Source organism: Amblyomma americanum, chromosome 1, assembly GCF_052857255.1.
Source record: "Amblyomma americanum isolate KBUSLIRL-KWMA chromosome 1, ASM5285725v1, whole genome shotgun sequence".
NCBI classification, from domain to species: domain Eukaryota; kingdom Metazoa; phylum Arthropoda; class Arachnida; order Ixodida; family Ixodidae; genus Amblyomma; species Amblyomma americanum.
This window is the reverse complement of record NC_135497.1, coordinates 161,593,448-161,616,634: the sequence shown is the minus strand read 5'-3', so window position 1 is coordinate 161,616,634 and position 23,187 is coordinate 161,593,448. Positions and strand designations below refer to the sequence as shown.

At 43.1% G+C, this 23,187-nt stretch overlaps 2 protein-coding genes across 2 annotated transcripts in view; one reads left to right on the top strand and one right to left on the bottom strand.

Annotated features, from left to right (window-relative positions):
* Positions 1–15,131, bottom strand: part of LOC144114071 (5-oxoprolinase) — a 99,867-nt gene extending 84,736 nt beyond the window's left edge. The window contains exons 1-5 of the mRNA XM_077647529.1: positions 14,737–15,131; positions 13,779–13,970; positions 4,434–4,559; positions 4,151–4,257; positions 730–845 (exon numbers count right to left, since the gene is read on the bottom strand). Of these exons, the coding sequence (XP_077503655.1) occupies positions 730–845; positions 4,151–4,257; positions 4,434–4,559; positions 13,779–13,970; positions 14,737–14,916 (721 nt within the window). The 5' untranslated portion in view covers positions 14,917–15,131. The remainder of the gene's footprint in view (positions 1–729; positions 846–4,150; positions 4,258–4,433; positions 4,560–13,778; positions 13,971–14,736) is intronic.
* Positions 15,132–15,589: 458 nt separating this feature from the next.
* l(1)G0320 (signal sequence receptor subunit 1 l(1)G0320) overlaps positions 15,590–23,187 on the top strand; it is a 29,849-nt gene continuing 22,251 nt past the window's right edge. The window contains exons 1-3 of the mRNA XM_077647528.1: positions 15,590–15,796; positions 16,914–17,011; positions 20,211–20,316. Of these exons, the coding sequence (XP_077503654.1) occupies positions 15,730–15,796; positions 16,914–17,011; positions 20,211–20,316 (271 nt within the window). The 5' untranslated portion in view covers positions 15,590–15,729. The remainder of the gene's footprint in view (positions 15,797–16,913; positions 17,012–20,210; positions 20,317–23,187) is intronic.

Genomic DNA, 23,187 nt, shown 5'->3' with positions numbered 1-23,187 from the left:
AGAATGGAAACCACGTAGCATGTGTTTATGCCAAATGACAACCTAGCACTCTTCCACAGATGGGTCAGTTCCCTTCTTCACTGGTGAAAGTTTGGAGGTCCCTAAAAAGCAATGGTGACAAAGGGTTGCAGAGTAATGCTACGAAGATAGCAAATATAGCCACATCATTTTTTCAACTACCAAATGAACTCATTTATTTCCCCACACAGAGAACATCCATGAAAAGCTGCACTGTTTTTTTTTTGTTCATTAATGTATGATGCAGAGTTGCATCACACCATGATTACTTGCACTATGCATGCATATAATGTTGTACATTTATATTCATACTAGGTCAATTTCTTATACTTGCTCTGAATATATGTTTCAAAGAAGGCATGCTCACATGCACATGATGCAAAAAGCTGTAGGACACTATTATATCTAAACTATGTTATTTCTCAGTCGGAGATGGCCTTGGCTTATCACATGCGGCAACATCTAGCCTTGTCGCACAACCGTAAAAAAAAATACAAGGAGGCTCCTGCGTAATGAAGTTTGAAGAACTTCATTATGCAATTACTGATCTCATTATTTGCTGACACTATTTTAACAGGCCCAAAGTGATTCTTTACCATAAACATATATCTCTGTAAGAATATACTGGTGTTTTGACTGAGACTTTTTTTTTACTTGACTTTCATTTCAAACAAAAAAAAATGGGGCAACCATTGTAGTTAACTCACGGACCTGTGAATCCTCTTGGAACGATGCGGACCATGGGCATCACATCCGATGACAAGGACACATGCTCGAAGCCAAGCTCAGTAGCACATTGGCCCACTAACAGCTCATGCTCCTTGAACCTTTAAAAATATAATGAATATGACCTTGTTTGTTAAGAAAAAAACTAAACAGTCAAAGTCACAATGTAGCAAGAACAAGCTAGTCACAACAGCCAGAGCCAGGACTGCTATCATGTTGCTACACAATGCATAATACACAGCAAAGGACATCTAATGTGCCCAGAAACAACAGCAGCAGCAATGCTGAAGCCCACAAATTCTTCCCTGGCCTGATAAGCTTCCGTGGTGAAGGAGCAACCCCCCCCCCCCCCCCCACCCCATGTGAGTGCCAACCGCCCACTCCCCTCCCCAACTAGATAACATTCCCATTAGCTAGCAAGTGAATGTGAGAGTTTCTGCTCACAGCATATTGTAACAATGCTGCCTCTTCCCCTAGACAGCTATAGTAGCAAAAATTACCACCAGTAACATTATGCACAATATGTTGTAATCAAACATGAAGCCTCTAACACAGACATATGAAAAACACATAGGCAGATTCAACCGCTGTTCAAAACAGCAGTTAAGCTTTCTAGGTGCCGCTAAAATTAACAGCAGTAGGCTGTATTTACACACAACATGAAAAAAAAAAACATTTTCTTCGTCTTGATCATCTGATCGCAGCATGTGCAGAATGTCAATGGATAAAACTGTTTGGATTTGGTACTCTTGTTTTTAAACTTTGTTCTTATATTGTACCTTAATGAACTGCAACTTCTGTTGAAGCTATGTGCACGCCATAGTTGAGCATAGCTTAGAATCCAGCAGAGGCGCATTTGGCTCCAGCGCTTGGCCACAGCTTTCTTGGTATCACTCTGCGTGCCTGTATTAGAGTTGACCGGTAATAGATCCTGTACTAGCCGTACGATAACTTTGATGTGATCTGAGGCCATGCGGCAGCATGAAATGTTGCCAATTTGGCTGATATAGCGAGTCTGTCGACCACCATTTTGTCAGCTAGCCCATCCATCTGGGACCACAGTTGTCAGCTAAACTGAAGTGCCACTGAGAGCTCAACAACAATTGGCACTGCTGTGTAACGCCACTCCACTGTAGTCAACTGCAGTCCAACTGAACTGATATTCAACTTGATTGCCAATGCCCATGTAACAGAGGTGCTCATATCTGTTCCTGTCGCAGCTGCTTCCAGCTACACAAAGATATTTTGATACTCTAAACTGCACTCATACAGACCAGAGAACAAGGGTTGTGCTTCATTTATATTAACGATCAGTCATCGTACAATGAACACTCTTTTCAAGCCCAGCGGCTGAGCACACCATGAGCTTCATGAGGGTGCAGCTGCCGCACAGTCCTGCTCTTCCTTTCACTCACAAGCTTTTGAAGCATGCCCACACAATGTCTCGGGCCATGATATATTGATATGCTTGCATTGAGCATTTCAGATCACATTAAAAGCAGTAAATGCTGAAGAGCTACAGATAATTTTTTCACAGACAGAGTCTGCATAGCTATGTGACACTCCTACTCAATCAGGAGGTCATCTAGCACAGCACTGCTTTTACATAAAACAATTATGCAAGAAAGCATTTTGGATAGCTGTGCAGACTAGGCAACCTACAGCCTATAGCATCTCCAGCTCCATCCAGTTCTTTCAGCTGGAAACTGGAAGTATGGCCACTCAATTTGAAAATTCTAAGGATATAATGATATTCAAGATACATACTAATAAATTTATTTGAAGTATTGATATCACTTCTGAAAGCCACTAGCCTGAAATCCTAAACCTAATCAGAAAAAAAGGGCATTCCCTTACTTTAATAAGCAAGTCCAGCATTAAGGTTTACAGAATGTGACAGACTTCATAACAACAAGGTTATGCTTACTGTTCAGATAATTTTGTGCCATTTGTGCTTGATTCAGTACTTGCTCTTCACTTTAAATTGTAACTACCTAATATTTAAGACAAATAAATAAGCTGCTCTACCAACTGAGCTATGGAGGCGGCTGTCGAATCTTTTGCTTTTGAGGGTATTTATGTTGTGTGTAACCTAACCTTGATAGTGCTCACCAGTGCCGACCTTGTCTATAGCAGTGGATACAGTATGTCCTGTACTGGCGTATCCCACCGGTCGCATGTGGTTTTTTCTTCTGCTTTCTCATCAATTACCTTTCAGGCATTAAGTACTTACACTATTATTTCCCATTGATCAAAAAAATTCAAAAATAGAAACACTACCCAATGCTACTTGGTTTTGGTGACTGTTGGCTTCCGTCATATATATGTCATAATGAGCCCCTCATTTCCCCTTGCCTTGTCTGCTTAGTAGCTTAATGAGGGCCTTGGTTATAGCAATCTTAATGCCATAGGTAGCATAAGAGGGTTCTCGCACAGCTTCCGTCCTCCCTGTTCAATCACGTTCCACGTGGCAATCGCAGTAATACAGGGGATTTTATGTCCGCCATTGTGGACGAGGGTAGCGCTAGTGGACATTTGTAAGGTTAGGTTATGTGCAATATAAATACCTTCATAAGTAGATTTGACTGCTGCCACCATAGCTCAGTTGGTAGAGCACCAAACACAAAATTCAGATGTTGTGAGTTTGGATCCCACCGGTGGCATGCGGTTGTTTTTTCTTCTGCTTTCTAATCAATTATCTTTCAGCCATTAAGTAATTACACTATTATTTCCCATTGATAAAATAATTAAAAATAAATAAAGACACACTCCCTATGCTACTAGGTTACGGTGGCTGTTGGCTTCTGTCATGTGTATGTCATAACAAGCCCCTCATTTCCCCTTCCCTTGTCTGCTCATGTTTACTACTAAGAAATTCAAAGTTAGAAATATCTTTCCTGGTGCTCCGATTCAAGCATATGACACTGGCGATAATGTTAAGTGTGTCCAGAACTCTAATAGTGACTAGGGAGAAGTTAGTGATATCGTCTAGCCTCAGAGATATGCACAGAAAACTGCACTTTAAGTCGCAGTAGTTTGCGAAATTGGCCTCTGACAGATATCACAGGCCTCTCATAGCCTATGACACACGGACTACTATATAAAGTTTGTTATCAACATGACACTGTCAAAACACTGCAGGGGCACAGAAAAGCACAGAAGCACACAGACAGGGCAATGCAGTTGCAATTCCTGTGTGGTTCTGTGCTCATCCGTGCCCGTGCGCTGTTTTGATAATGTCAAACCAACTTTCTCAAGCATCCATTTTTGTCCGCATGACACTCACAGGTGCATATATAAACAAAAAACCATGCCTCAACCATTTTAAGGCTGCTAATTGTATACATTCCAACCACATGTAAATTTTTTATCCCTGACACAAACAAATGTAACTTCTCAAACGTACGTGTAAGAATGTATCAAAGCCACAGCCAGGCTCTTGATTCCTTGATCCAACACCTTTTGTAGATCCACCTTCAGCTTTTGCATGTCAAGAGGTTTGATGATTGTTACCTGTACGGGTGTGAATGAAATATAGCAAAATCAGCAAAAGAAGTATAAAGGTAAATGCAAGTGTCAGAAAACAGAACATATATTGCAAGCCACGAGCCATTACACTTGACCTTATACATCTGACCTCTAGACGCTACAGTGGTCATGCTTGCTCTGTTTTTAGCAGCTATAAATACCTTTTCATCAGTGGTGCCCAAGAACTCTGGTGTGTCCAGGTCTAGACAGCAGTCATCTCTGCAGAGAGCGACCCGCTCATCTGCCTCAACTACATAATCATAGAGCACTTCAGGCTTGGCACAGGTCTGTTTAGGAGACAAAATAGAAGGCAAGGTGAGAAACCAAGCAAACTATACCACTTACCTTGATAGTTATATGATTCATTGTTTTCTGTGTGCCACTACTGAGTAAAACCAAGCAATGTTTTATCACAATGAAAATTAACTAGTCACACTTTATATTTAAACAAATACATATGTATTGAGATGCAATGATGTAGCAGGCAGAGACAGAAATCATACACACACGGTGGGTAACAGGTTATTAACGGCACCCCAAGAGAAAAGATGTACAGTGGGTACTGAATCAAGCAGGAGGCTTCAACATACTGTGAAGCGAAGCACACTACATATAATATTTACTATCATCATTATTCTGGATGCCTGCACCCAGAAAAATTCAAATTTTCTTTATTTTGCAGCAAGGATTGAAACAGCCAAAGCTTTCCAAGTTAGTATCACCACAATAGTTCACACATCCAATCGTGCATAAAACTTCTTATGTCATATCCTGCATGAATATAGCTCAGACCTCCGTTCTGATCGTCACCACTACAGCATCAAAGTAACCCATATCTGCAGTTCTTGTTTATACAGCTGAAAACTCTATGCAAAAACACTTCAGGAATATTACATCCTGTTTAGAAACATGAAATAGTATATGCGAAAGATAAGGATGTAATAACTGAAGAATAAATAGTGCCACATACACAGGGCACTGCATCTTGCTTATTTCACACACTGCATTGACAACTAGAAATTGCTATCACAAATAGACCTAGAAGGACACTGATCATGAACCCCGCATAATTTTTAATGGAATATTTCTCCTTTCAAATGAAATGGCCCCCTTAACATAATGTAACAAACTTTTTTGCACCTTAAGACCAAGTCATAAAGTATGTGCTGCCAACAACTTTCAAGTGTAAAGTGCTTTACTTTTTCACATGGTATCGAATGGTACACAAGTCAGTTGATGTCACATCCTGTACAGATTTCTTGAGCAGTTAGGCTCATCAGGCTCAATAGGAGGTACAAGCTGAAGGTGGTGCAGGCCTACGCGCCTACATCCAGCCATGATGACCAGACCGTTGAAAGCTTCTATGAAGACATGGAATCGGAAATGAATAAAGTGAAATGACATTACACTGTATTGATGAGCCACTTCAATGCGAAGGTGGGCAAGAAGCAGGATGGCGACCAGGCGACTATGGGATAGGTTCTAGGAATAGCAGAGGAGAGTTATTAGTCGAATTCGCAGATAGAAATAATTTACGGAACATGAATATCTTCTTCCGGAAACGAGAGCACAGGAAGTGGACCAGGAAGAGCCCTAATGATGAGACTAAAAATGAAATAGACTCCATACTATGCGCTAACCTGACATCGTTCAGGATGTGGACGTCCTCAGAAAGGTGCGCTGTAGTGACCACAGAATGGTAAGGTCTCGAATTAGCTTAGACTTGAAGAGGGAACGGAAGAAGCTAGTGAAGAGAAAGTCCATTAACATGTTAGCGGTAAGAGGGAAAGTACCGGAATTCAGGATATCGCTGCAGAACAGATATTCGGCTTTAACTGAGGAAGATGATCTTGATGTTCATACAATCAACGATAATCTGACAGCCATCATTACGGAGTGCGCACTAGAAGTAGGCGGTAGGACGGTGCGACAGGATACTGGCAAGCTATCTCAGGAGATGGAAGATCTGATTAAGAAACGCCAAAGCATGAGGGCGTCTAACCCTACCGACAGAATAGAACTGGCAGAGCTATCAAAGTTAATAAATAAGTGCAAGGTAGCCGACATAAGGAAGTTTAATATGGAAAGAATCGAGCATGCTTTTAAGAACGGAGGTAGCCTAAAAGCGGTGAAGAGGAAACTAGGCATAGGTAAAAACCAGATATATGGTTTAAGAAACAAGGAGAGCAATGACATTAGCAATATGGATGAGATCGTTAAAGTAGCCGAAGAATTCTACACAAATCTGTACAGTAGCCAGTGTAATCAGAATGTTAATGAGAGAGACAGTAGCGCACAGCAATGCGTCATCCCGCCAGTAAAGAAAGCCTTAGGAGCAATGGAAAAGGGAAAAGCAGCTGGTGAGCCACCCTGTATACGCAATGCCTTATGACCTCGACCGTACCAGAAGATTGGAAGAACGCAAACATTATCTTAATCCATAAGAAAGGAGACACCAAGGAATTGAAAAATTACAGACCGATCAGCTTACTACCCATTGCCTACAAGGTATTTACTAAGGTAATCGCTAATAGAGTCAGGGCAACCTTAGACTTCAATCAACCAAATGACCAGGGAGGCTTTCGTAAAGGATATTCCACAATAGATCGTATTCACACTGTCAATCAGGTGATAGAGAAATGTGCAGAATATAACCAATCCCTATATATAGCCTTCATTGATTATGGGAAAGCATTCGACTCAGTGGAAACTTCAGCAGTCATACAGGCATTGCGTAATCAGGGTGTAGAAGAGCCTTATGTCAAAATACTGGAAGATATATATAGCAACTGCACAGCGACCATAGTCCTCCATAAAGTCAGCAATAAAATTCCAATAAGGAAGGGCGTCAGGCAAGGAGACATGATCTCGCCAATGCTATTCACCGCCTGTTTACAGGAGGTGTTCCAAGGCCGGAATTGGGAACAGTTGGGAATAAGAGTTAATGGAGAATACCTAAATAATCTGCGATCCGCTGATGACATTACCTTGCCGAGTCACTCAGGAGGTGAACTGCAAATCATGATTAATGAGTTAGACAGGCAGAGCAGAACGGTGGGTCTAAAAATTAACATGCTGAAAACCACAGTAATGTTCAACAGTCTAACAAGGAAACAGCAGTTCACGATTGGTAGCGAGGTGCTGGAAGTGGTAAAGTACTTAGGGCAGGTAGTGACAGCCGATCCGGATCATTAGAGGGAAGAGTAACTAGAAGGATAAGAATGGGGTGCAGCGCATATGGCAGGTTCTCTCAGATCATGAATGGCAGTTTACCAATATCCCTCAAGGGAAAAGTGTACAACAGCTGTATCTTACTGGTACTCACCTACGGGGCAGAAACGTGGAGGCTAATGAAAAGGGTTCAGCTTGAATTAAGGACAACGCAGCGAGCCATGGAAAGAAAAATGATAGGTGTAACGTTAAGAGACCGGAAGCGGGCAAAGTGGGTGAGGGAACAAACGCGGGTTAGTGACATCCTAGTCGAAATCAAGAAGAAGAAATGGGCTTGGGCAGGGCATGTAATGATGCGAAGGGAAGATAACTGCTGGTCCTTAATGGTAACAGAGTGGATTCCAAGAGAAAGTAAGCGTAGTAGGGGGCAGCAGAAGGTTACACGGGCGGATGAGATTAAGAAGTTTGCAGGCATAGGGTGGATGCGGCTGGCGAAGGACAGGGTTAATTGGAGAGACATGGGAGAGTCCTGTGCCCTGCAGTGGGTGTAGTCAGGCTGATGATGATGATGATGATGGTGGTGATGATGATGATGATGATGAACAGTGTGCAACCTGTAATGTGGTAGTTCTAAATGAGGGATGAAATGGAATCCATGAATTGACACATAACTGGCAGCTAAAACTAACATGATGTGAAGTAAGACTTCATTAATTCGGACTTCAAGGTACTGGCAGAAATGCCAGAATTGTCCGAACACATAAAACGGCGTCGGAAAGACGAGATTGCTTCTAAAGCAAAAGATAAACGACCAATGATGAGCCAGTTGGTGACTGGAAGCAGCTTGCAGTGGGGCACAGATAGCTGCCAAATGGGCGGCCAACAGTTGCGAAATGGAAGCGAAGCCTAGAAACCAAAACAACGTGACCGGGCTACTTTTAGCCTCATGAAAGGAATACTCCGATCGTCGTCGTGCCTTCTATCACACGGACGTCACATGTGCATGGGCTACAATGCAGCATGTAGTAGGCGAGATATTAAAAAGATCGCTTGCCCTACCAATGACACCTTGACTCAGACCCGCTTTTGGGAGCTCCATGTGAAATTCTGCAAGAGGACTTTCTTGCCTATCACTGTTAACCAAAAAGAGATGGCAAAGCTCACGCTAGAAGAGTTCTAAAGGCAACACGACATGTTAAAGCGCTAAGTATAAAACAGATTATGGAAGGATAAAACAAGAAACGACATGCTTTCGTGTTGTTATTTTTCGAAGCGGTTGGTCGGCTATATTTATTGTCTTCATCAAGTGTGGTATGTGAGCTTTTCCGCATGCGGCCCAAGCTCAACAGCATCCAAATAGTGACTGACAAGAAGACAACTATATACTGCTTTCTGAAAATTTTTAACTAGATCTTAAGGTAATTTGCCCTGATGTTATGGTTGTTGCCTCAGTCAGATTTATGACAGCCGGAGTATTCAACTGCTACCAAATATTTGGAAATTTTCGAGTATCAGTTTATTTTCCTAAACAAATATGAACCAAATAACAAACATATTTTATATGTATTCGAAATTTCAAATATTCGCACACCCCTATTGAGCAGCAAACATGTGACAACAGAAAAGCAGCTGCAAACGAGCACAAATGAGTGCACCAACAAATGAATGCCAACATCAGGGTACAGCTTGTATGTGTGACATGCACACACCAACTGCACATGCCACTGATATCACTCAACAAACTCCACATGCTACTTGTGAGTATGACAGATGTAATTTTGTGGCAACAGAAAAACCACTAATACAAGACCGGTGCTAGTAATTATTTCAGTGTTTCAATGCTCAGAAGAGATGGAACAGATATAACAGAAGAGTTATATCAGGGGGAAAGGAATCCTTTCAGGCTTCCATGTTTCCTTTTTCAGCTCTTCATTTACTATTCTTTCTTTGAACATACAACCACCCATATTCACAGCACTCGTAAGTTAATACTAAAACTGCCATGCCTTTTACATACACTGAAACTGCAAAAGCATTCAGCCAGCATAACAGCTTTCATTTAGAAACAGCAGCATTAAAACAGCGTCAGCTATAGTGTGGGCTTGCACTTAAAACGTTGGCATCAATAACCTATCAGGTAAGCATCCGTGTTGTCCAAGTTCGTAGCTAACTGCATGCGTTCGAACTCATCCTAAGGCAAGACCATACCATGAGTAAAAGGGCAAAGTTTACTTCTACTGCTAATAACTGAGGAACACCATCTGAAGTGGATTTAGGGTAGAGTCGTGCCCCAGACCACATTTTAGAAACATGGTTTTATTGGGCAAAATCAAATCTGACCCAAATTTCATAAAATTAGCTCTGGGTGCAAATATAGAGACATGTTTGATTTTACATGAAAACAAAGGGTCCTGTTTATATGCAATCTAGACATATTACCTCGAAAAACTCAGTGAAAGTGCAACAAGTAAGATTAATACAAAAGTTACGGAGGGCACATAAGCCTACTTCCATGCTTTCAATGTGAAAGCATTTTTATTTTTATTTCGTTTTATTAATTTATTTATTTATTTTTCTCTTCCTTTCCAATGACACACCTACTCATTAGCATACACTCAAAAGGCAGCACATATACTAGGTTCATCTTTGTTCGCCAAAAGCAATGCGGTTTTGTCGTGTGCAGGTTGCGTGCTCACCTCGCAAACTGAAAGTCCTATGTTCAATTCCCTGCACCTTCGGAAGAAATTTTATTTTTCTTTGCTGATGACATCACCAGCTTTCTGCACACCACTTTATCTTGTGGTCTACTGCCGACGTCACGCAACGGCCCGGTGACGTCATCTGGGATTTTTGGGACCACCGCTACCGGTCAACGCCAATGCCGGGTTTCGTTGCCTATAAGCCATATAATGTTTTCGCACAAAGAAACCTAGAATCCAATCCTACTTACCCCAGTAGAGCAAATTGAGAAGAATGACTGCACTATCACAAGAGTTTATTACAAGAGAAATGAGGCTTACAAAAAATCTAGCTAAAATTCTTATTACATTTTTCATCACTAATTTTTCTGTCAAACCCACTGCCTACTACCTTCTTTGAACTCCTTTCATTGTTATCAGCTCACAAAACATAGTAAGCGCCTCATGCTTATTACTTCCAGATGCAAGATGCATGGCTGTGCATAAAGGCTGTGCACAGAGATTACCAATAGCATCTTTCAACCAAGGCACTGATACAGCAGGGCTGTAAAGAGACAATGCCAGCTGTCCAGGAGCAGCCAGCTTCAAAATGTTTGAAATGAAACATTCTCGGAACACCTGTATTTTTTCCCTTTTTTTTCCATACGCCACAAGTAGATTTACAGTGGCCCGTAGGAATGACAATAGCTTGTCAATCAAAATAAGCTGTTTAACCCCCAGTTAGTCACTGCAGCTTTCAAAGAATGTTAGTGAACTATTTTTTTTTTACAAAATATACTGAAATCAAGCAAAAAAAAAATGTAACAGAGCAGGCCCCTGCTAACAAATGCTATTCTAACTAAACAACTAAATTCTAAATTGCACCTGCATGGTTCCACTTCTGTACGTGATCAATGTACCAGCAGAGGTGCACCACATCACATCCAGCTCAGTAGTTGTTAGGTAATAGTCAGAAGACTACACACCTGCAATTTTTTAAATATACTAAACACTAATTTTTTTCTGCTCCATAATAAATCCTGTGAAACCATGTAAACATGAGTGCCCACAGTGTATGCCTTTTACAACAAGACTGAGCCTTCAAGCCGCAGTCAGAATCATTACAGAGCAGAGTTTATAAGCATAAATTGGTTCAACCTTTAAACTAAGCAAATATTTCCAGAAGAGCAAATTTTCAAGCTCTTTCTTCTTCCCAACAACCTTCTCAATGCACAATACCATGCATCATAAAATGCATTCATTTTCAGAAATTAAGCAGAACAGATAAGGTAAGCGAGAACTGCCTGCATGAGCATATCAGACAACTGTCTTCATGCTACCCTGAATTGGTTGCTTTTGATGCCGCAAAAAACTGTGTGTGCATTTATGCGAACGCCATTTTTTATTTTTTCTTTCACGACTATGACAAAATTCTGCCCATCGAATAGGGGAGGCCTTTTCCACCCCAATTTCTTTTATCAGACATGTAAAAACTACCCAATATGTACTTTACAAAACGATGTGTAGCTGGTGTCAGGTAGTCGATACCTTTTCTGGAATTGTAATTAGCAGTTATCTGTTTTGCTGTCATCATTAGTTAGGCTCAGCTTGTTGGTACATCTGGAAGTTCTCAGGTTAATATATTATGTTTGAAATTCTTGTAACTTTGAAACTTTAAATAATAATAAACATGAACACAGCATGCCATGCTTTCAAAATCTATGAGTGAATGAGCTGAAGTGATGCTCTCTTTTGTTGTCCTGTTGGTGTTGAAAAATTGAAATGCAACTGTCTGTTTGCCAGGTGTACCTTTCTTTTTTGTTTTTCCAAATTCTGGCCTGTCAAGTTTAGGGCAGAGGCTTTTACACAAGTGTGGCACACAAATAACTTATCATACACCTATAGATAAGCATCATGTTCCTAAAAAGTGCCCACAAGGCATAGGCACAGCAACACACTGCACATCAGTGTCTGAAAACATTATAGGTGCTCTCTGTGCCCACAACAGACTTTTGATGGCAAGACACATACAAAAAAATAATTACTTAAAGCAATCCTTAAAGCTTGAATTATTGCTAGACTGCATTATAAAGAACTTGGCATGGTAGCAAATCTAGTTCAAAGTGTCAAATGGTAGATGTTAACTGTAACCATTTCCTGGTTAGACACTTTTTGACTTTCAAATGTTTTTCAGAACAGATTATAAGTGCAAGTTTATTATAAATTATTAAAAGACCCTCAAAATATTGTCATTCTCAAAGTAATGTGCATGTATGACAAGCACTGCATCAAAAAAATCAGAAAATTTCATTGTTTTAAGTTAAGTCAAAACTATTTTTTTCTCATCAGACAGTATATCTCCATGCAGCAGACTATGCTCTATTTATGTTCCCGCAGCTACCACTATCGAGCACCCTATGCAAGACTACGAGGGGCCGTAATTTTTTGGGCACAAGGGCAAGTACAGCCAAACCGTGCAAGCCAAAGAGTTATGTAGACCGTTTGTGTCTATGACAATATAGTGTGTAAACGAAACTAAAATAGTATATTGAAAGCAGTGTGTATAAAGCCCTTTCTAAAAAACAGCGACTGATTAGTACAATACTATAAGAAAGCGAAAAGAAGACTGGCTAAAAAATCAATTATAGTAAACCAATGTATAAGGGCCAAAAAGGAGATCTAGTAATTGCATCAGCAAATCCAAAAGCCTAACCACAATTCCTGCTACTGTAAAAACTGTGACGCTACCAAGTGACAGAATAAACAAAAAAAAAGACAGCTGTCTCCTAACACTTGAGGGCGAGACTAAGTCATGTACGACAAAAGACCCTTTGTAAAAAGCCCTACTCTGATAACTTCTATAGCTAAAATTGAGCATTCCTTCATCTTCTAAGAGATGAGTGTGACGAGCAGGTAGAGTTCTTCTCAATAGCACAGGGGAGTGTCTCTTCCTCTGAAGCCCTATTCTGCGACATGCAATAAGAATAAGGAAGAATGTGAGGCAGCTTCGCCAACATCTCGTACACCGTGGCTCCTGTGTGCTGTTTGGGAGATTTGAGTGCACTGCATGGGTGTGTTCTGTCCATATTCTGCACAGCGCAACCTCCTTGAACCTTTCAGACTTTTTTTTGCATATCTGCTTATTTTTGCGGTTTAACTGTGTGCAGGTAGTTGTTAATTTGTGTGTACCATTCCTCTTGCCAGTGATAGCAGAGTTTATTTTGAATGCGTGGTGCAAAGTCCGGGTACAGTGTGTGATGAAAAGCAGTTACATTTTGAAGACCAGTTGATGCACCACGCCTGCTAGCTGTCTTGTTTCTAGCTATGCTTCTACGACAAGAGACCCACCATACAGTTATGTTGATGCTTATGTGCTCACTGATATGAAGTAATTAAGCAAAGTGTCGATGACCGAGTTTTTTTTAGGCTTTCTGGATGATAAAGCAGCCACTAAGCTTAAGGAACCTGTGTACATGAAAGAGGGTGATATCTAATTTCCTATGATGTGTTTTACATCCAGGAAGACACCATACACTTCTGCAGCAATAGCACTTCTGTACCATACACTTCTACACCATACTCTAATGCAAGGATAGCAGCATGTGCAAAAGAAATTCAGACAAATATGATAAAACTTGGTGCACTGCTGACGCTCACAAGATCAAACAGATGTGGTCTGGCCTGATTTCCAATGTACAGCAGGTCTCTGAATCCTGCAGTGACAACAAATGCCGTAGGCTCTCCTTTGCGTTCCAGAAGGGCATTTGTAGCCACAGTGGTTCCCATGCGAATCCACTCTATCATTGAAGCATCAATCCTTTCATTTTCTGGGTACGCTTTCCCTGTTTCCTGCAGATAAGGTACATAAAAGTGGAACACTCATGACCTTAATGTGAACAAAATAACAAAATTGTGCACACTACGCTAAACAGCAAATACAAGGTAGAGCTATTACATTTTAGTTGAAAGTACCAAATGGAAACATAACACTGATGATGCAACAACGAGCTACACATTAAATACTCATGGTGAGTCCCCAAAAGGTCATTTCTCCATGAAACACTTCTGCACTAGTTCAGAGAGTGGCATGCTTGACTGCATTACATTCACCTGTGCAGCTCAGGATTCCTGCGCAGTGCTCTCCGCTGTAACGCGAACAGGCAAACTGCACTCGTGGATATGGGTTAACTGTGCATGCTGAACGCAGGTTCACTACAAACCAGAACTGTTCACCCTGATGTGATGCTGCGAAGGAGCCACCGAACAGGCCATTGAGGCCACTGCAGCCGTAAGTTTAAGTACTAAATTAGTAACAACGGGTCATAACCTGCAACATTAGATTTATACCCACAGTCACGCACGGCTGTGAAAAATTTACGGCTGTTATTACAGACAGCGGCGAGCAATGAACCTGTAGGTTCGATCCCTAACCTAACCCTAGGTTAGGACTGCACATGTCGCGTGTTCCAAGCCCCAATGGCAATCACTGGGTGCGCAATTTAATTCCCGGCACAAAGCAAAAAGCATTAAATCCTGCTCAAGAATTCACACCCAGCAGTAAACTATAATTTGCTACGCTGTGAATTATAGACAAATACTAGGGTAGGTGGCTCACCTGTTCCAAGATCCTCCTGATGCCTTCCCTCGGTGCATCGGGGTAGTTATTTGGATCTTCAGAAAGCAGCTTCATAACTTTGATTTTGCCACCTGGGCACCGAGCATAAATATCGGTAAACGTGCCTCCACGATCTATTGCAAACTGGAACTTGAGACTGGAATCTGGTACTGCGCTCATTATGCACTGTTCTCGACGCTAAACTGAAACCCGTAGCAGCACAGGTTGCCGTAAGAACAGGATTAGATTAGCTTAACCCACAGTTTAAAACGCGCTGCTTTCTACGCCAATGCAAACTTCAGCGACTGCAGAAATGAACGATGGCGAATTACGACCATTCTAACCGTAGCGCTATAGAACAGCCGCTCGAGCCAAACCTTGCTCGAGCCGCTTTCGAACAGATGTTTGTCACGTGCTTCCAAATATGCACGAGCAAGGTCAACGAACCGATACTTTACAACTAATAGCAAGTCTGTTTGTTTTTAATTTATTTGTTGCACTTTTATAATGTAAATAAAAACTCGTTAAAGCTTCACTTTTAGGGTTCAAATATTTTTTTCTTTTGCGCGTGTGAGTAATACGAATGAATTAATGCTGCTAACATTGTGCCGCCACCATCACGGCCACGAAGAAGCGTCTGCTGCTGACGTGTTCGACAACAGCGGCGCAGTTGTCATTGCGAGAATAAACTTCATTCAGGATTTTATTATTAAAATCTGCTTGCTCGACGCCTTGGGCAAATAGTTATTGCAGTTCAAGCGGTACCTGTGATCATGTAACCTCCAGGAGGCCTTGAAAAGAAAAGACTGGGCTGAATACTCTACTTCAGTTTGTTCCAGTGTTGTCTGCTTGTATTTTTGTAGCCTCGAAACCGGTCCTTTTTGTAATGGTGGTGCAAGGGTAAGGAGCGGTGTAGTCTGCTCGTCACCTCAAATCGGTTTTAATCCACCGACGTTTAGCCATTTCGTCTGCGTATTTCCTCACTGCTGAGAAATGTTATTCCGTTATATTATTGTAGCGCTTCTTATTGTACCTCTGGCGACTATATTTCATCAAAGCGGTGAGTATAAACTTTACGTGGCGGAGGGCGCAGCATTTCCTTTAGCCGTCAACTGCGTCTCATGTTTTGCTAAAGGACTGATGCTACGTGTGTGGTAAAGACTGGTAATATGTGCTGTAGATGACACGAGTCGGGCGTTTTTGTGAGTGACTGTGCTGATTTAACCAATACTCAGAATTTGATTCGATGCGCATTATGAGAGCATATATCTTGTGTTTGTCAGGTGCGTTTAATATGGGTCCACAATTATGCGGTGGTTGTTCAGAGTAACTAAATGTTTTTATACTGTAAGCCACCTGAAAAAGTTGACGCGATTTCGCTTGGTAATTGTCCTAGAGTTCACTTGCAGTCTCTGGTGGATAAGCGTATACATATTGCAACTCGAATTTTTGGGGCAGTCTTCGCCTTGAGCGCTGGTATCTATTCAGGCAACGAAATGCTAATTTGTATAATATATCGCCTTTGATCCATGGACTGAATTAATGCTGCAGACAAGCTAGTAAACACACGGCATGCTATCGTCAGCCTTGATGTCGGTTTAGATTGGCAAGTGCACTCTTGGTTAAACTCATGGTTAATATATATATATATATATATATATATATATATATATATATATATATATATATATATATATATATATGCAGGGCTGATTTCGCGCTTAACTAGCTATATGTTGCAAAAGAGGTATGGTTTGAGCTTTGAAAGCACCAGCAGCCAGCTGTAGTGAATGGCACTATCGCCTGCAGCGAATTGTGCGAAATGAGGCGAACCTAGCAAGCAGCATTTGGCAGGCCCTACCGTCTGAAAGCTTCTGAGAAAGCATTTGAATGCTTAAGTCGTGTTATCGGCTTTCTTTCCTGACGCCTCCAAAAGCACGAAACTCTGAAGGAAAAAAAAAAATATTATTTTAAACCTCGTTTCTTGCAAGCATCCTTGTTAGAGTGAACCGTCTTATTCTTTGAAAGAAGTGCCTGGCAGCTGATTTTGAAATTGCCAGTACCTTGTCTAGAAAAGTATAGGTGCTAGGAAAGCAGTCAGTTGCTTGTTAAAGTGTGCAGCCACTCATAAAAACGTGAGTTGCAGTAGTGACCTTGTTTTAATATGTACTTTTTAGGCCCACCCTCTGCGCTAGCACAAGAGGAGGATGATGTTGTTGTTGAAGATGCTGCACCAAGCGGCTCTGAGCAGCAAGAGGCGGCAGTGAGTGAACAGGTTAGTAGCACTTTGTTTTGAGCTTGCCCATTAATTAACCATATGTAGCAGTGCTCATATACCGCTTGTTAACTATAGCGGTGCAACTGCAGTGGTGGCCTAGTGGTTTGAGCATCCACCTCGCATGCGGGAGGTGCAGGGTTCGATCCCCAGTGCCACCGGGTACCCACCGGTGAAACAATGGCTACAAGCTTCTCCTGCCTGGTGCTCAGCTTCTTAATGGTGAAATGCTTGGGAAATGGGTCTCTGACCCCACCTTGAGGAAAGGAAAAATGCCTTGTGTTATGGCACTGTTTGGCCACAGATGCCCTTGCACCATAAAAACTCATCTATAACGGTGCCCAGGGCACCATTGTGTGGCTTTTTTTTTTCCCCCTCAAAATTCATTAGGTAACCTCAATTCTAGCCTTGTGCAATATCTTCCTCACAGTAGTAGTGTCCAAGAACTTCTTATGGCATTTGCAGATTTGTATAGTCGCTGCTTTCCTGTAAAACTGTTTAAAATGTGGTAGCGATGACCGTACAGCCCTTTTGTGCTGTCATCTTTCAAACCGAATTTGTCTAATGCTTTTTGTTTGGAGCCAGGCCACTTAACATAGCAGCTTGGTAGCCGAGGCATTCTTTTCCTGACTATCAAAAGGCTACCACAACTGCATTTCAATGGCGGCAAAATGCGTAGATGCATGCCACAGTTTCAGTGCTTGTTAAACGAATGCATGTTTATAAAAACCTTCCTGGAGCCAACCATTACAATGTCCCTTATAGTGCAACTTTGGGGCATAATTTGCATTTTTGTGTGCTCATAAAGTTTTGCTACTGCTCGCATTGTGCTGTTGTCATCAGGTGGTTTGCATGAGGCCTCACATGCTCAACCAATTGATGAAAATGCTATTTTTGCTGCTTCATGTACAAGTTTCCTGGACTTATTGAAGCTGCACCGCCAGGAAACATATGAGGGTATTCTGGAGTATAAACATACATTACTTCGGCAGCGTTGAGCCGCCGCGGTGGCTGAGTGGTTATGGCGCTCGGCTGCTGGCCCGAAAGACGCGGGTTCGATCCCGGCCGCGGCGGTCGAATTTCGATGCAGGCGAAATTCTAGAGGCCCGTGTACTGTGCGATGTCAGTGCACGTTAAAGAACCCCAGGTGGTCGAAATTTCCGGAGCCCTTCACTACGGCATCCATCATGGCCTGTGTCGCTTTGGGACGTTAAACCCCCACAAAACCATAAAACCAAAAACTTCTGCAGCGTTGAAATAGTGCTTATGTTCACCATATGCCTTGAAGAATTGATGCTGTTATGTACGAGTGATATTTTTCTACTGCAGGTAATGCAGAGGTGGCAGAAGAATATTTTAATGTAGTAGGGATTATTTAGTTCATACTTCAGTCCTTCAAAGTACCTTTTACCCTTTTTCATCGTAGTGTCGGCCACAAAAGTTTGTGGGATCTGTGGTGCGTGGTGGAGCAAGGCAAGACTGCATTGCTGCGCCATTTGCCGCCACAGAGCGTGGTGTCGAGGCTAGCTGCACTGCGGCCAACAGTACATCATTGGCAATTTCCCGGTTTAAACTGTCATCCACTCTTGCGCATGCGTCAGCCTGTCATATGCAATTTAACTTGACTCTGTTTAGTAAACAAAATGTAATTCTTAAGAGTACAGAGCCAACCTCTAGCTCTTTTCTGATGGGTGGTCAGTGTAGGGGTTATTGATTGGAGGCTCCTACATGGAAACACTGCCGGGATAAAGGGTTGCCCGAGCTGGTTCCCAGAAGTCTTGGAACTGGAGGTTGCTAACACAAACTTTGACCCTTCCCGGCATTGTTTAGAGTATTCCAGACCACCAGATTAGCCCACTCACACGGCCACGACAGATGTGACCACCTGCGCATTCAACTGCAAAAATCCACATCACATGAATAAGCTCTATAGCCCGAGATACATGTGTATGAGTCACTGGGCATGTTTCATGTATCCCTTTCTTATAAGTATGATTGTTTCAATGCAATACGTAATTAATTCATTTTCTAATGTTTGCATACATGAGCAACTGCTGCTATGTTTGCAGTTGATGTACGTTAAAACAGTTGTTATGGCTTGAGCAACCCAAGAAACTGCTTAGTTGCACAGTGCTACTGAAGCAATGAGTGGTGCTGGTATATACAACTTGGAATGTGTGGCGGTGGTTTGTTGCATGATAGCATCCTGTACTGTGTCATACCATAGAGGCAGATTACACAGTGCACCCTTGGCAGTGCAACCTGGATGCAAAAAAAAAATGTTTGCCACATTTGCATTTCTTAAATTATAGTGGCATGTGCATCACAAAACTGAACAGAATGACGCAACCTTTATGGAGGATTCCATGCAGTATCTTTGTTTTGGCCAACTGCTCATTGGCTCTCCTAAAGGTATCTGACTGCAAAAAGTCTGCACTTGAATATAGAGATTTGTTAAAAAAAATTGTGGGGTTTAACGTCTCAAAGGGACATATGGGCTGTGGGGGACGCCATAGTGGAGGACTCCGAATTTAGACTGCTGGGGTTTTTTTTACATTGCGCTGAGATCGCACTGCACACAGGTGCCTTTTGTGATTTGCCTCTATCAAAACGTGGCCGGCATGTGTCAAAATGGTATCGTAAACAATCGCTTTACCAGTCTGCTGAAAGCTGGTTAGTCTGCCATGACTTCATTTATAACTTCCGTTTATTTTTGTACTATTGGGCCATAACCAAATGCAGGCATTGCCTAGCAGAACACAGATCACCCACTCTTTTACTTCCATGCTTAACGGAATAATGGCGCAGATCAAGTGACAGGACAGCAGGAGAGCACAAACACACACAAGCGCCACATGTGCCAATCCTGCTGTCCTGTCACTTGATCTGCGCCATTATTCCGTTAAGCATGTCTGACCAACTTGCCCAATCCTTTACGCTTCTTTTACTTCCAGTTATACTGAGCAAGTACTGTTGTTCATGATTCTAGGCTAAGGGTCCGGCTGAGTGTATATTTCATCAGCTGGTTCCACATCTACGGTATGGTATTGGGAGCTTTCTAATTAATTTGAGACCACCGGGCTTCCCTCATACCCTGAGTCACTTTGGGACGTTAAACCCCCATAAACCTAATTTATGAGAGGGCTTTTGTCACCAACAAGAAATTCTTTTGTCTTGGACACTTGTGAAAATTGTGCAGGATGACGACGATGAAGGTGATGACAGCACATCAGGTGGACCACTGAAACCCTCCCCTCATGGCGATACTTACCTGCTGTTCACAAAGCCTCAAAACTTCCAATCAAGTTAGTTAATAGTGATCTTCCTTGTACCTTCGAATTCTTTGCTGTGGAATGCTTTCAGGCAGAAGCTCAGTTTGTTAAAAAGCACAAGCTGTGGGGATCCTGGCCGTAAATTACTCTGTGCAGTGAATAGAGCGACACATCATTTTGCAGCTAAATGTTCTGCTGCAGATTCACATTGCACTTAAGTACAGTAGAATCTCGATGATACGATTACGGCTGATACGAATTTCGGGATGATACGAATTTTAAGAATGCTTTGAACAGACTACATTGTATAGAATACGTTAAGATTCGGGGTGATACGAACGGTTTCTGAACCCGCCGCGGTTGATACGAACGTGCAAACCAGTGGCGCATGCGAGCGGGCCGGCGCGGCTGGGCTCAAGGGGGGAACATAGCCGCCGCGGCCGCCGCGAGTCCTCTCCACCCCCCGCCCCCCGCCGCGACGAACGTTGTACGAACACGCAAACCGGGCCACCGAGCGGCTCAGCGCAACACTGGCGCTCACAGGGGGAGAGGGTACCCACCGCGCCCCGCGGCCTCATCTCCCCCTTTTCCCCACTAGCCACCCTACCCCCACCTCCCTTTCGTAGCAACCATGTAGCAACCCGACCAGCACGAACCATACGAACCAAGGACGGCCAAGGCGAGGCACGTGCCCAGTCGTGTACGTCACCCATTTGCTGGCAGCTCATTGGTCTATCGAAAAGTTGTCTCGCCGGCTGTTCCCGGGAGGGTGCCGCCGCCGCAGGGACCGCAGTTCTCCGTTCGCCGCTTCTTTCTGTGCTTCGCTGTGACGTGAACTGCCGAAACGTGACAAGGACGCAAGCGTTCGCTGCTGCCGACATGTCGCGGAAGCGTAAAGCCCTTTCTTTTAAGGAGAAGCTCGATGTGCTGAAGAAGGTTGACGAAAACCCTAAGAAGAAGCGTGTCGACTTAGCAAAAGAGCTAGGTTTGGCACCGTCGACGCTCTGCACCATTGTTGGGCAGCGAGAAGTTATCTTAAAGAATGTGCAGCACTTCGGTGTGAACGTGAAGCAGGCGAAAACAGCGACCCATGTCAAGCTGGAAGAGGTCCTGCTGACTTGGTTCCGCGAAGTGACAGCGGCCGGCGTCAACGTGGACGGCAAGGTGCTGCGTGAAAAAGCCGACACCATTGCGCTTTCGCTTGGAATTGAAAATTTCCAAGCGTCTGGGGGATGGCTCCACCGGTTTAAAGAGCGGCACGGACTTGTCTACCGGGTCGTCTCAGGTGAAGGCAAGAAAGTGGACCAGTCAGCTGTGGACGAGTGGCTGAACACGCTGCCGGCGCTGATTTCGGAGTACGCGCCACGCGACATATTTAATGCCGACGAGGCGGGCCTCTTTTTCAATCTTCAACCGGAAAGGAGTTTGTGCGTAAAAGGCCAGGCATGCCAGGGCGGCCAGAAAAGCAAGGAGAGAGTAACAGTACTCTTTTGCTGCAACTCGGATGGATCCGAGAAACTCCAGCTTACCGTCATCGGTAAGTCGAAGAAACCGAGGTGTTTCCGATCGGCGGAGCGTTTGCCTGTCTTTTACAAAGGTAACCGAAAGGCGTGGATGACTGGAGATTTTTTCCGCGAATTCTTGACAAGCCTTGATCGGAAAATGGCGTCAAGAAACCGGAAAATTTTGCTTTTCGTGGACCAGTGCTCTGCCCACCCAAAGGAAATTACGTTCAACAACGTGACAGTCAGGTTCCTGCCGGCGAACACTACCAGCCATCTTCAGCCACTGGATGCTGGGATAATTAGAAATGTTAAACATCATTTTAAAGGACTTCTAGTGAGGCGTCTGCTGGCGAAAATTGACCGTAAAGAAGCAAACTTGCGGATCAGTCTCTTGGATGCTTTGCACTTTCTAGCCATGTCGTGGGATAATGCAACTTCAGACACAATCTCGAACTGTTTCAGAAAGTGCGGATTTGCCATCGGACTTGATGCGGCTTCGGCGGGAGATTGTCAAGAGCCAGGTGAAGACTTCACGATTGATGGCTGGGACAATCTGGAAACTGAAGCTTCGGCTCGAGACTTCGTTACCGCGGACGACAACGTCGCGACCTGTGGGCTGACGTCTATTGAAGACTTGGTCAGCGAAGCAGATAACTGCGAACATGAGCCTGACAGCGATGGTCACGCTGACGACGAGTGTGATCAACCGCCGTCAACGGCAGATACTCTTCACGCTCTGGACGTTCTGCGCCGCACCGTAAGTGCCGGCAGCGTGAGCGACGAAACAGCTGCACGGTTTTATGCCTCTCAGGCGGGGCTTGTCCGCGACATCAACGGCAAAAAAGTGCAGGCAAGCATTACGGACTTTTTCAGCCGCAAGTAGTTCGCCGTAATAAAGTTTGGTTCATTTTTCGGTTGATTCCCATGTGGAAGTTGGCTTGTTTTGGATCATACGAATTCGGGATGATACGAATATTTTGCATGCTCCCTTGGAATTCGTATCATCGAGATTCTACTGTAATTCTAATTTAATGGTTGTTTGTGATTTTCCTGAATGTCAGTTTTGTTTTTGTTTTTACCCCCCCCTCCTCTTTACCTCGCATAAGAAATGTGCACCTGACCTGGGCCTGTGTTCAGCATGTTTGCTTTATCTCGCCATGATTTGCCAACACCATCGACTATCACAAAATCATCAGATTGTGCCATGATACACCAGCCACCTTTTTAAGCGAGGGATTTGTAACTTGTTGACCAGATGCTTTATTGATGGGTGGATGGATGGATGAACATTTGGGCGTGTAAGCAGATGGGTGGATAAAATTATGAAATTTCAACTGTTACATCAAAATCTGTTAATTTTTTTTGTGCCTCTAATAAACCCTCCTTCCAAATTGGTGTC